Source organism: Orbicella franksi, chromosome 15, assembly GCF_964199315.1.
Source record: "Orbicella franksi chromosome 15, jaOrbFran1.1, whole genome shotgun sequence".
NCBI lineage: Eukaryota > Metazoa > Cnidaria > Anthozoa > Scleractinia > Merulinidae > Orbicella > Orbicella franksi.
The window spans coordinates 15,596,853-15,610,683 of record NC_138159.1 but is presented as its reverse complement, the minus strand read 5'-3'; the positions used below and the strand labels follow the sequence as shown (position 1 = coordinate 15,610,683).

General features: G+C 38.6%; 1 protein-coding gene across 1 annotated transcript in view; it reads left to right on the top strand.

Annotated features, from left to right (window-relative positions):
• LOC145469390 (uncharacterized) overlaps positions 1-13,831 on the top strand; it is a 21,423-nt gene continuing 7,592 nt past the window's right edge. The window contains exons 1-13 of the mRNA XM_081453094.1: positions 1-199; positions 297-354; positions 2,108-2,373; positions 3,226-3,405; positions 4,463-4,557; positions 6,080-6,185; positions 6,965-7,752; positions 8,785-9,062; positions 10,127-10,251; positions 11,261-11,306; positions 11,900-12,151; positions 12,688-12,801; positions 12,952-13,191. Coding sequence (XP_081309220.1) covers positions 137-199; positions 297-354; positions 2,108-2,373; positions 3,226-3,405; positions 4,463-4,557; positions 6,080-6,185; positions 6,965-7,752; positions 8,785-9,062; positions 10,127-10,251; positions 11,261-11,306; positions 11,900-12,151; positions 12,688-12,801; positions 12,952-13,191 — 2,611 coding nt within the window. The 5' untranslated portion in view covers positions 1-136. The remainder of the gene's footprint in view (positions 200-296; positions 355-2,107; positions 2,374-3,225; positions 3,406-4,462; positions 4,558-6,079; positions 6,186-6,964; positions 7,753-8,784; positions 9,063-10,126; positions 10,252-11,260; positions 11,307-11,899; positions 12,152-12,687; positions 12,802-12,951; positions 13,192-13,831) is intronic.

Here is a 13,831-nt window from a genome sequence, read left to right as displayed (position 1 = left end):
TCAATATGGCGGCCGAAACATGCTGTATCGACAACTTTCGTTGCATTTAGAGCCTTGATTCCTTAACTCGCCCCTTCTTTTTCCCAGGCTGGTTGTAGATGTTAAAAAAAGCTTTTCGTTTGGATCATTTTCAGCCATGACGGATACTGTGGCTTTGGAACCGAGCGATTTGCAAGCAACCCCTCGGGTTGGCGAGAAGGTCGGTCAAACTGCGTGGATCGCGGAAGTGTCTTCATTCAAACATAGGGAAAAAGTTGAAGAGTTCTTAAACATTGACTTTTATAAACTGTCTACAGGTAGAAGCTGAAGAACAAAACTCCCTCTCCAGGGCAATGGAAAATGAGATTCTGCAAGGTTAGAATATATAAAGCTCGCCGTAGTTTCATTTAATTAAGCCTGGATGATTCTAGAATGTATGATCAATTGTTATTTAGTAACAGGTCCCATATTTCTTGCGTTGTTTTTACCGTTATATTATTTGAACTTACGGCAACAACGAAGAAACAAATAAGATAACGCTCAGATGTTATTACAAAATGTTCTGTTAGGAAGACCTATGAGAAAATTATATAAAACTTTTGAAGTTAGTTAGGGCAGAGAATGCTTGAAATTATCCAGCTGTTTTCAATATATGTTAAAGATGGTTTCCATTCCATGCTTTTCAATCTCAGCACCTCAGTGTTTACAGGTGTAAAATGCAAATTCTTTAAATCAGTAGACTATGAGTGGTCTCCCTTTTCACTTAGTCCATTGAGCATGTCCGCAATAAACCTTGACAAAAAAATGTTTGTGCTAACATAATTCCTCAAGGTCTTTGCATCATGCATAACGGACTAAGTGAAAGAGGGGCGACTTGTAGTCTACTTTACCGGTAGTTTACCTTATCTTTCTGGTGTTTTCAGTTTTTTTGTCCAACAGTTTCTTTGTTTTCTCAGCTGCAAAGTTACTACGATTATCAGTTGAGTAAGGCGGGACGAAAGTTTGGTCACGAAGTTTTAACGTAAAATCGTGTTGTTGTCACGGGCAACTTACCTCGTTTCCATTGGTAACAATATCAACAGCCGTTGGTCGCCTGTCGCGTCGCCTACAATTTCGCGCGCTTTGCTGTCAATTGACGTCAAAGGCCGACAAGTTGCCAATGGATACGGAGCCAGTTGCTCGTGACAACAACACGATTTTTACGTTAAAACTTGGTGACCAAACTTTCGTCCGCCTTACTCAACTGATAATCGTAGTATTTCACAGATCTAGTAATATCAGAATGAAGCACAAAGTTTCACTTCCACTATAGTGGTAGTCCCGTTTTAGCCCTCTTTCTGTTATCTAACATTGGAACAGAGTGGTGGTAAACTTTGAATTTTCTTCATGCTGGTTACAAAATGTTACATTCTATTATGTCTTACTTGAATCACATTTAAAACTTAAACCAGCACTTGTGTGTGTGCAGTATGAACTGAAAAAAAAAAATCTTTAAATAGAGTATTAGATGCTTCTCAATCTAGTACATGACAATTTCGTGTTATGTAGCACTGATTGTGATCATTTCATGTGAATTGTAACAAACCAAACACTCAAATCCATGGTAAATAGCACTTGGTAGTTTGTGAGTAGCAACTCACAAAATCACAAATTTGTAGCTTTGTGAAGTTGGGGAATTTTTCAAACAAGCAGGCTTCCAGCCAGATGAGCATCCAGGCATCCTGTGAATGGCTACTTATTAAAGAAAATCATTTTATTTTTCATATGTTGCCTTATAAATTGTGTATTTGAGCAGGCCCTATAGCACATTTTGCACAGCCACTTATCAAATCCTGGCTAAAAGCCTGCAAACAAGTGTTCAGTTCCCTAATATAACTTTTCCCTCAACCTATACTGAACTTGTTATCTTAGAATTTTCCAAATTGATTCGTAAATATTATTTTACCAGTAGTAATCAAAGATTAGCTATTAGATTGTTTGGAGACTCTAAACTACAAATAATAAGTGGTGTTTTCTTCAAAATTAACATCTTTTGAACTTGTTTGATCATAGAACTTTCAAAATTGATTCTAATGTTATTTTATAAGTCTATGATTAACTTTTATTAACTTTTTCAATTTTGTCACAGCTAATGAAATGACTGAGGAAAAGCAGCCAGTTGAACAGGAGGGTTCTGTTACAGAGCCTCAACATGAAAATGAGGGTGAAAGAGCTGAAGTCAAGCCTCCTACAGTAAAGGATGAACCTGTTGCTGCAAGTGAAAAAGCTGACAACGAAAACCCATCTGGCTCAGAGGAAGAGAGTGAAGAGGAGAGTGATCAAGAGACTGATAGTGAGGGTTACACATCAGAATCGGAATCTTCAGGATCCCATACAGATCATAGTGACAAAGAGGTCAGTTGTTTTTCAGACATAATGAGCTGGCCTTAAACCTTTGAAAAACCGTCATCCAAGGAATGGTTCACCCTCTGCCTTACCCCTCTGTGGAGGTACATTAGCCTCATGGTTAGTGTGCTCAACTCTGTATCAAGCGGTGTGGAGGTACAAACCCTGACCAGGGACATTGTGTTGTGTTCTTGGTCAAGACACTTCACTCTCACCCTGCTTCTGTCCACCCAGGTGTTTGAATGGGTACTGGTGTATTTAATGCTTGGAGTAACCCTGTGATGGACTAGAATCCCCCCCCCCCCCCAGGGGGGAGTAGAAACATTCCTAGTCACTTGCATCTCGCTTTCGCTGCAATTTTCTCCAACGTATAATTATATTCAGGTTAAAATGAACTTGCTTTGTCTCTTAACCTTAATTATTCATGGATCATGAGTAATTAGGGCTAGAATTCAAAGGAAATTGGGAATCAAACAAGCTTAAAGTCATTTTAACCTGAATTTCATTTTGACCTGCAACATATACATGTATGTAAGTAGTACTGGTATAATAACCCATTTTCTTCTTCTGGCCAAAGTGATACTGTACATTCAAGTAGTACAATATGTGGAACTACAGAATTTTTATATAATGGTCTCTCTCTCTCTCTCTCTCTCTCTCTCTTTCTTTACACTTGTTAATTCCTTGTGGAACATAATTATGTCCAACACCATCCCTTTCTGATGTAATGCAAGCTCTGGTATAAATATGTCAATGGATAATTTCTCGGGAGCATAGGGTGTAAACAAAGACATGTTTCCTCTTTTAGCTAAATCATTTTGTGCTTGTTTTTCTTTTTCATTGTGAAAATGTAAAAAAAAGGAAAGTGAAGAAGAAGAGGAGGGAGAAGAAGAGCAAGGTGAAGATGAGCAAGAAGGTGAAGACGTTATTATAGAAGAAGAGGAAGTTGCTAAAGAAGATGAAGAAGGCAACAAGAAACAAGGAAATGAAAGGGGCACAGAAGAAGAAAAAGTAGACACAAGAGAAAGAGGAGATGGTCAGGTTAGTTTGACACTAATTATTATAGATCTTGACAAAGACAGCATGTCATCAAGTGAGGACCCAAGAGTCTGAAGGGCATAGTCTGGACATGACCTGTCAGTGATGTGCTGCCATCATGACTGATTGACAGCATTTGGCAACTCTCATGTCACAAGCATTTTGATACAGTTTATTAGATTGGATAAGGGCTGTTTTGGCTACATGTAGGTTTGCTAACTGTTCATTCGCTGACATAAGTAGGTCAGATGGAAAAGCAGCCACTCTTTACTCATGTTTAAACAATGAGAAATATTTAGAGCTTTCACTCTGTAGTGTGGTAACACTAAAGCTAGAGTGTGCTAGACTTTATTACTGTGCAATCTATTGCAATTGATGTATTGAACTCGTATCATAATGAGACATTGCCAAACTGGCCGTTGTCGAAACAACTTGTAGGCAAAAGACTGATTACTGCTAGATCTGATTAACAGGAGTGAAACAGACAACCTTCATCACACTGTGCTGCCATGCTTTCTTTAAACTGCATAACATTACTGGAAGAGAGGCCCTCTAACGAGGTTGAAAATGCAACAAATTTTGTGCATACTTCAGTTGGGGATCCAGACCTTGAGCTAAGGGGGAAGGGGGGGGGGGGGGAGGGGGCTGGTTTTGTTTTGCTTGTCCTGCTGGCTTTTCTTCCTTCTGTGATTTTTTTCTTTTTTTACCCAAAAAAAGGGAAAGGGGGGGGGGGGAGCCTGGGCCCCTCTCCTAGATGTGCCACTGTACTTCCAGGATTGCTCAGGCCTATTGATTGCTAAGTCTGACACCTTGAAATTGTCCACTAGAACATGGCTCAAAACACATTGATTGCATCAGTAAACATTAAAAAAAAGATGTTTGATAATCACATTCTGCTCATAAATGCAGAGCAAAAGATATTTCAGATCATAAATTTATCATGTTAGTAGCTCACCTTGTTAAGTTTTTATCTGAGACCATTTTCCAGTTCATGATTTAATCTTAAGATTTGCTTGCATCAGAATCAAAATTACATATAAATTTATATGTATTACTGTAGGAGGCAGAAGAAGAGAACAACCCAGCATTTATTCCACGCAGAGATACATTTTGGGGGCATGATGATAGATGGACGGATACGCCAGAGGAAGAAAGGTAGCAGTGACAAAAATAATGTCAGCATTTTTTATGTCTAGCAGTTATCAACTATAGTGGAAATTCTATTAACCCTTAACCCCCTCAAGTGAACAGCAATTTTTCCCACATCAGCAAAAAAAGACACTCTGCCTGTGTACAAAACACCATTTGAAAGCCACCAATCAGTTTATTTAAGAATTGGCATCAGCAGCTATGAAGGAGGTTGTCTTTTGAGACAAAATTGCTTTAAAAAAAGCAATTTGTATCAACTTTCAATGTATCAACAATGTATCAACTTTCAAATATCCCATGTATACCCCTGGTCTATAGCTTATTTAGCAGCTCCCAGTGCATACCCTGATGTAAAACAAGTCTTGCATTCTATGTGTATCTCAAAAAGAACTTGAAAGATTGTGGGGATGGTCAACCATGTCTTAGATAGGAGGTGGTCACAATTTAATGACTGCACTGAATAGACCTTTAAGATAATTTTTGTGGCAAAATTCCCAGAAATCAAATCAGATCTTCACAGAAATCAGATCAGATCTTCACAAAGTTATGATAAGTACTGTGTGCCAATTGTCACTCTTAGCAAGGAAAGCCTGGTTAATTGGCCACCTGTTAAGCAGCCACCCCTATGCTAATAAATGTAATCAGCGTAGTCAGCTTCATATCATAAATACTACACAACGTAGTCAACTGAGCATTCCAAGATGTTGCCTAACTGCTGGTCAGCAGTCGTTTACCTACCATGGAACTACAATGGGTGACAAAAGTAGTTCAGATTCTTTTAGAAAACGACTCTTTTCAATATTTAACCCCCGCCCCCCTATTCTATTTTATTTGCACCTAGCATTAGTTCCCTGATACCTTCGGCCCCCTAATTCAATGTTGTGTAGGTGCTGTGGTCTGTGCAGTCTTAGAAATAGAAAAATCAACATTGTTTAGGGGGAAGGGGAGGGAATGTTTTCCAAGATGCTCGAAAATCAAATGTTACTGTGAAGTGTCTCAACACTTTTGTCACTCGCAGTAGGCTCTGGAATGACATTATTCATGATATTTAATATTCAGACTCTGTGAGAGTCTATCACAAATTGTTAAGTTACTTTAAGCTGATAAATCTCTGAATTTGTAATTCCTTTTATAGGCTCATTGAAAATAACCAATAATATTATTGTTATGCTTATTTAATTTTTATGTAGTTCTGTAACCGAAAACCCTTGTAGGGACTTACCGTAAAGTATTTACATGTATGTCTGTACATGTATGTATCGTTGTACTGTAAATCTTGTATCTACATGTACAGTAGTAGTTGTATTGTGCTTGAAATAACGCTTGCTTGAAAAAACAGTCAACCTTGAAATTTTGAATTCTGGATCTAAAGGGCTAGGTCCCTTCTAGATACCAGCGACGATGCTGATTGCGCCACAAATACAAATGTAACCCATTCGGATGCTGTCTTTTGGGAATTACAATGTAAAAGAGCAATCTAGTTTGAGAAGCATGCTGAAGTCACACATGTGTATTTTTCTATGATTAGGAGAAAGCCAACAACGAGAAAGTTGTGGGACAGAACAACTGACAGATGGGAACATGATATGTACAAAGAAGATGAACAAGGTCCAAAAACTAAAGAGGAGCTTGAGGTGAGGAGTGAAATTGTCTGTGTACTAAATGCCTTGTTCTTGGAAATGACAGTACAGAAATAGCCATTTCGTTTAGTTTTGTCCTCCTTATGAGCCCAATCATGGTATTTTGAGTTATTTTGGCCACGTACAAAATTGCCTTTAAATTGAAGGAAATCTGAAAATAGCAGTTTACTAATATGGAAAAATACCAAAGAGATAATAATAAACCATAAAGGTTGGAAAAGATTAACACGCACAACAAGTGACAAACTTGAAAAATTTAGGCTAAACCTTTCAAGATGTGCAAACTGTGATGTAGCCCCTTTAAGCTTTGTAATTTTGTTTCTGTTTACAAAATGTGTTCATGTATGTATTAACAACAGGATCCTTAATTTTGTTAACTTGAAACTATTGACATTTGAAACAAAAAGTAAAGAGGTTAAAACAGGGCTTGAGAAAAACTTGATTTAGTTAGGATGCAATATAGCAGTGAAAAGGTGCATTGTACTGAACACACATAGATGATTTTCCATTGATTTCCCTTCCACAAAAATTGAGATCCACTTAGATAACATTGGGAGGATATTTTTTAACTTTACCCTAATGGAATGTGTTTCAACCTGTTCCAGCTTTACCCATACATGCCAGTTGTTGGCCTTTTCTGTGTTTCTATTTTGCAATTGCGGTAAAGTTAAATCTCTGACCATTTGGTCAGCACTGAAATATGTTAATTTATGTCACCTAGTCCCTAGTCCCAGCTGTGAAATGTAAGACTAAACAGGTTTATTTTTCAACAGGAGACTACGCAGTGGCTTGAGGGAAGAGGTGGTCGTCCTGGGAGGAGGAGATATGACCTTCAGGAATTTGTTCGAGGCAGAGGAAGGCGAGGAGGTAGAGGAGGTGGGTGGAGCGAAAACAGAATGAGAATGGATGATGAAGAGTTTCAAGAAAAAGAAATAAATAAGGAGAACCAGGCCCCAGAGCGAAGGCTGCGAAATGAGAGGCCAGCTGAGCAGAGGAGAAGGAGGAGACATACATCAGAAGATTCTGAAGAAGGTGGGGATAGACCAAGAGGGGGATTTGGAAGGCAGGACAGAGAAAGGCGGCAAAATAGAAACGAAGATGAACATAACAGGGGTAGAGACAGAAGGTCAAATCAGAGGCGAAACTGGGGTGATGAAGAAGAGGAGTTTGACGAAAGAGTGCAAAGACACAATGAGAGAAATCATAGACAAAGGAGAGATAATGATGACAGGGAATTTGAAGACAATAGAAGACGTGATCGTGATAGAAATAGAGGCGATGATGACAGAAGAAAATATGAAGACAGAAATGATTATGATAGAAGAGCTGATCGTGACCGAGGAAAAGGGAATGACTTTGAAAGAAATAGAGATCGGAGACCACCTAGGAGAAGAGATGGTGAAGAAGAAAGACATGAAGGAAGATACAGTTCTGATGACCGAGGAGGCAGAGGATTTGCTGATAGAAGTAGAGGTCAAAGGCAAGATAGGAAACAAAATGACAATAATGGAGAAAGTCAAAGTAGACGAGGTGGAGGATTTGGGAGTCCAGCAAAAGACAGGTGAAATACAATGATATGAATTCAATTGATTTGTGTCCAGGGCTCAAATTTAGAAGGGTGTAATGCCCATGCTCACTCACTCACTCAACTAATTAGTCAATCAGTCAGTCTGTCAGTCAGTTAATCAATCAGTTAATAAATGATCAGTAAATCAATCAATTAATCAACCAATCAACCAATCAATCAATCAATCAATCAATCAATCAATCAATCAATCAATCAATTAATCAATCAGTCAGTCAGTGGGTTGGTTGGTTGCTCAGTCAGTCAGTTAGTCAATCAAGTATTAAAAGATCAATCAGTTAATAAATGATCAGTCAATCAATCAATCAATCATTCAGTTAGTTAGTCAGTCAGTCAGTCAGTTGGTCAGTAAGTCAATCAATTAATTAATGATTAATCATTCAATCAATCAATCAAGCAATTAATCTAGCAATAATTACAATTATTAATCAAGTGATCAAAACTTTATTTATCAAGGTTAGCACTGAAATAATTAATTGTACTATTAGTAAAATGTTCTACAGTGTATAAGCTTGGCTGCGCAAAATGTACTGTTCTAGAGCATTTAAGTGTAATAAATGTTAAATGCATTCTAGAAGACAGGCAAAGTTCTTTCTTATGGCTGGCCTTCCTCTGTGAAGATGTTTAACTTACATACTGTAACTAACAACTGAAGTGTAGAGGTGTAGCTATTTTGCTTGCGTTTAGTGCAACTCACAATATGTGAAATTTGTCTAAATGGAAATTATCCAGGAATGTCTTTTGGTGCTTTTTTTCAATAGGCCATTTCCTAGTTACCTTGTTCCTCTGTTTCAAAATGAGTTCTCATGCAAAACCTTTCATGTGAAAATGAGTTTGATTTGCATGAAAATAAACCTGTAGGCAGAACACATTTTCATATGTCTGGATGGTTTTGAAGGAAGACTTGTTTTGACACAGGCAAAAGGCAACTCGGAAATAGCCTATTGATCTGTTTGGTTTCCTCTCTATATGCTGACTGTGACTGTATTTTATTATTTTCGATTAAAGAAATAGGAATGATACAAAGGAAACAAGACCATCAAGAAGTCAGCGGGAATACAACAATGATGAGTCTTCATCCCCATCGGACGTACAAACAAAACCATCTCCCATGGGTACCACCCACAGTTACAGTAAACTACGAGGGAGGGGTAGGGGGAGGGGACAGACTCAGGAGCTAAAGAAACCTAGGAAGAATGCCGCTGATTTCACTCGTGAACGGGACGAGGCCAGAAAGAAGGAAGCACTAGAGAAGAAGAAACAGGCTGAAGAACAGCACTTTGAGGGTGAGTGGAAACCTGGAAACGTAACAAAAGAACGGCAAAGTTTTTTATAGTGCGTCACAGTACTAATGATTGGTGTGCTAGACTCAGGATTGAGCACTTTGGTTTAGAGTCTGTATGGGGGTCATTGGAGCCTGCAAAATTAATACAGCTGTATTTCCAGCTGTTGCTTGTTTCCACAAAAAATAAGCGACAGCCAGCGAAATACATGTACATCTGCATTTACAGGCTAGGGTCATTGTGTTGTGTTCTTGAGCAAGATTCTTTACTTTCACAGTACCTCTCTACACCCAGGTGTATAAATGGGCACTAGTGAATTTAATGGTGATGGTATAAAAGTCTAGTTCACAGTCTTAGCAATGACCTAACGTCATAAAATTAAAAATATAATGATATAAGAAGGATGTCATTTCATTATGTTTGCAGTGTGAACATCCTGACATAATGACTTAAATACTGTAAATAAACATATTTATGCAGGATGTATAAATATGTTAATAAGAATATAACAGCACAAACACGTTAATAGATATATCACAGCACAAGCATAACAACATGAGGAAAAAACTGATCTTTTCCTTATGCCTTTTTGTCGATGTTACATTACTGACAGTTGTGAAAGCAATTATGTTGTTCTGTGGCTCAGGGTTGTCATTAAGTTCCGAGTCACCAGTAGCCTTGATCTTCACACCTGTAACAAACTTGTTGCCTTTTGAGTGAACTGTATCAACTATAGGCAAGTTCACCTGTAACATCAAGGGTCCATCAAACTCACTCAGCCATAGCAGGTGTTACGGGTTACAGCCCTTATTGACAGCCCTGTCGCTGGTATAAACCAGGCCTAACTCTGCAGTGGACTAAAATCTTGTCCAAGAGAGGGGGAACTCCTAGTCGTTCAGAATGCTACTAGAACTGATATAAGATCTGGCGGTATGGATGAAATTAGCCTGGTGGAGATGTACATGTAACCTTAGCTTACCTCAAGACCTTGTTAACCTGTTACAAACTCAAGGTGAATTTAAAGTTCCAAAATCTTAATTGTTGTGCAACCTTTCTATTGTTTGAAGATGCTGAACAAGACGATGAAGATGTGATTATAGAAAATGAATATGATGGAGATGATGATGAAGAGGTTACAGGAAATGAACAACAAGAAGCAGAGGATTACAATGAAGAAGATGAGGAGGAGGAGGTAAAGTAGTTGAATGTGTTTTTCCACTTGCATGTACTATCGAGGAAAGCTTTATGGCATTCTTGTTATTTTTGGTCTCTAGTTCATGCTTTTTTCTGTGTGTTGTCTGTTTAGTGTCTGGTTAAATGAGATTCCACTGTACTCACTTGTGCAAATAAATCACTGATCCAGGGCTAAAAAAAACTTGATTTCCAGCTTGCCCTTCAGACAAGTAGCTCTCAGATTTTGCTTGCTCTGGTCAAGTCGTAATTTCCTTTAAAAAAAAATAGTTGGCATATGACTTGCTTGAGGCCAATTGAGAATGAAAAGTTACTTGCCTGCCGGGAAAATCTACTTGTCCCAGACAACTGGATGGCATTATTTTAGCAAACCCTGTGATCAGAACTTTATTGTATTGTTGTAAAGGAGTTCTGTCACTGTGCGATGATATGTATGCTGTACCATAATGGATATGGACTCAAATCAATTAAAAGCATCCTAGGACTAATTATGTGACATTTATCATGCTGTATTGGCCTCGACTTTGGAATGCTTTGGTTGTTTACAATTTACCCCAAAATTCAGGAAATTTCTGTCAGAATGTTAATGGTGAGACAGTTTTGGCTCAACCATCTGGAAAATTCTTGAAATACAGTGGAACCCTGTTAATCTGGTCACCAACAGGCCACAAAAATCTGGCCGTATTAAGAGGGTGGCCACATCAAAGGGGTTCTGTAAATAAGAAAATGACTGACTGAGAATTTGGTTTGGGCCAGAGTTAAATGGCTGTAATAGTGAGGTGGTATCGTCATGTACATGGTGTTAAACACCCTCTGTGTTAATATTCATGGACATTTTTTGGCCCAGTGCTTTAAACTGGGGATCATGAGGTTTTTCCCTGAGAACACGACATAACTGGGTTAGTACTCAGTCGTTCTGATGTAGTGTTCAATGGACCAAGCATCAGGCCCCCATCCCACCCATTTTTCTAATGAAGTAACAATTTCTTTGTCCTCCTCCATTTCTTTAGGTAGTTGAGGAAGAAGAGACAGCTGCTGTAGAACCTGAGCAAACTTGTAAGTTTTTAATAAGAATTCTTCCATTCTTGATGTTTGAATTTAGACACGGAGCAATCCCATATATTGAAACTGGGATGGTCAGACCACCAGTCATAATCAGTGGGAACAAATCATGGGTTTGAGTCACAGTAGAAAAAGCCTGTATAATGAGATTCAAATTAAGATCACTTTGAAGTAATATATCAAACACGAAAGACAGTGTTTCACCGAGATATCCAAACACCGAGAAGAGAGTTGAAAATATGACGTGCAGCAGAGTATTTTGACGAAATTCGAGGTGTTTGGATAGCCATTTAAACACTCAGTATCTTCTCGATCAAAATAAAAACTGGGGAGTAAACGGAGAAGTAAAATGGTCAAAATCTATGCTAATTAAAGCTGGGTATCCAAACCTCATTCACGGTTGTGATTATGAGTTGGAGAAAATAATTGCCACAGCTCGACAAGTAACAAGAAATTAGATGTGCTTAAAGTTCTAAGGACAACAAGAGAAAACATGAATGAACCATCAATAACCAACATGTTTAGGTAATGTAATGTCAGCAAGTTGATATATCTGTATTTTTTTGTATGTCATTAATTATTTTTAGCTGGGAAGCAGAAGAAGACTTCCAGGAAACAGGAAGTCAAGAATTCAAAACAGCCATCACCCAAGAAAGGAACCAGTGAATCCACTTCGCAAAATGCTGCTGGGTCGTCACAGGCTGCCCCTGCTGCTAAACCTAAACGCTATTCTTCACAGAGGCAGAGACAAACTCAACAGATGCCACTCCCAGTGCACCAGTCAATGGTGCCGCAGATGGGTGAAATGTACCCAGGCCAGGCTTACTATGAACAAATGAGTGAGTTGGCTTGATGCTAACTTTTAGTCCAAGGATGAAACCCTAGTGTGTGACCATTCAAGTGAAAGTTATTGAGCAGTACTTTCATGTGGTACTGTTTATTATGCTGTACAAGGTGGTTCTAACTTTTAAGTCTGTGGATAAAACCATAGTGTGTGACCATTCAAGTGAAAGCTATTGAGCAGTACTTTCATGTGGTACTGTTTATTATGCTATACAAGGTGGTTCTAACTTTTAAGTCTGCGGATCAAACCCTAGTGTGCGACCATTCAAATGAAAGCTATTGAGCAATACTTTCATGTGGTACTGTTTATTGTACTATACAAGGTGGTCCTAACTTTTAAGTCTGCGGATCAAACCCTAGTGTGCGATCATTCAAATGAAAGCTATTGAGCAGTACTGTCATGTAGTACTTGTTATGCTGTGCAAGGTGTTCCAATGTTTAGGTTTGCGAATGAAACCTTAGTGTGTGAACATTCAAATGAATCAAAGCAATTGAGTAGAAGACTAAGGACTTTTTGCTTTATCTTTTTCAGGCTATCAGGGTCTGTATGTCCCTGCAGGGACTCCACCCACACAATCTGTTCCTATGCCCGTTATTCCTCAACAGCCTGACGTGATTTTGCGGCAAGAAATGGCCGTAGCCCCTGGTAAGCATAAAATTGAGCCACATTTTGATTTTCCCCTCATTGAGTGCCTTTTTGCGTACATTCTGTATAAGTTCATGGATGCACAGACAAAAAAGACATCAACAGAGTAATGCCATATTTAGTTTTCATGTTACTTTTATCTCATCACAGGTGAACAACCTGAAATACCCGCTGGAATGTCAATGAATACTGCGGGTCCTCAACCCATGGGAGCTCTTCAGCACGAGACTATGATGCACCAACAGCTTGCAGCCCTTCATCAAGGGGCTGTGGCAGCTCAACAAAACATGGGCCCAGAGGGAATGCCACCTCAGAGAGTTCCTCAGCCTGGAATGAGCCCTCAACAACAACAAGCTTTGGCTGCCCATTTGCAAATGCAAGCTCAACAAGGTAAACTTAATAAAAAATAAATAATTAAATGAATAAATAAATGAATAAGTTTATATAAATGTCAAATGTATTTAGCACTGCTGTCGTAATTGGAGACACTGTACTAAATAAATAAACAATCATGATAGAACTATTAAACTATTAAGAATCCCAACTGGTGGAAGGCTGTCCAGTTGGTTATTTACACAACATGGTCGAGAAGTTGGAACTACCAAGAACAAATGCGGATAGCGGCAGGGTGGAGAATTTGAACCAGGGACCTCCAGAATTCACACCCATTGCCCTAAACAGTTGGCTATGGCGCCTCCCTATTGCCTTACTATGGAGTATGTTGGAGGCTGCTTACACATGAAAGATTGATGTTACACTAGACGATGTTTTAATAATTATGTTTCTTGTCTTGCCATTTTGTTTTTGTGCAGTAAAAATTGGTCAGCTACTATTCAGTATTATGCAAACTCTGAAGTTCTGCCAAGAGTTGGGCTTCACGCTGCATTCAAACTTAATTGCAGTGACCACCCTTAAACCCTGAAAAAAAACAAACAAACAAACAAACAAACTGACAAAATGAATTAAAATCAACCAATTGGAATCTGCAGATGTGACTTTTTCAACCAGTTGCAGTAACGTCTTTGCTGAG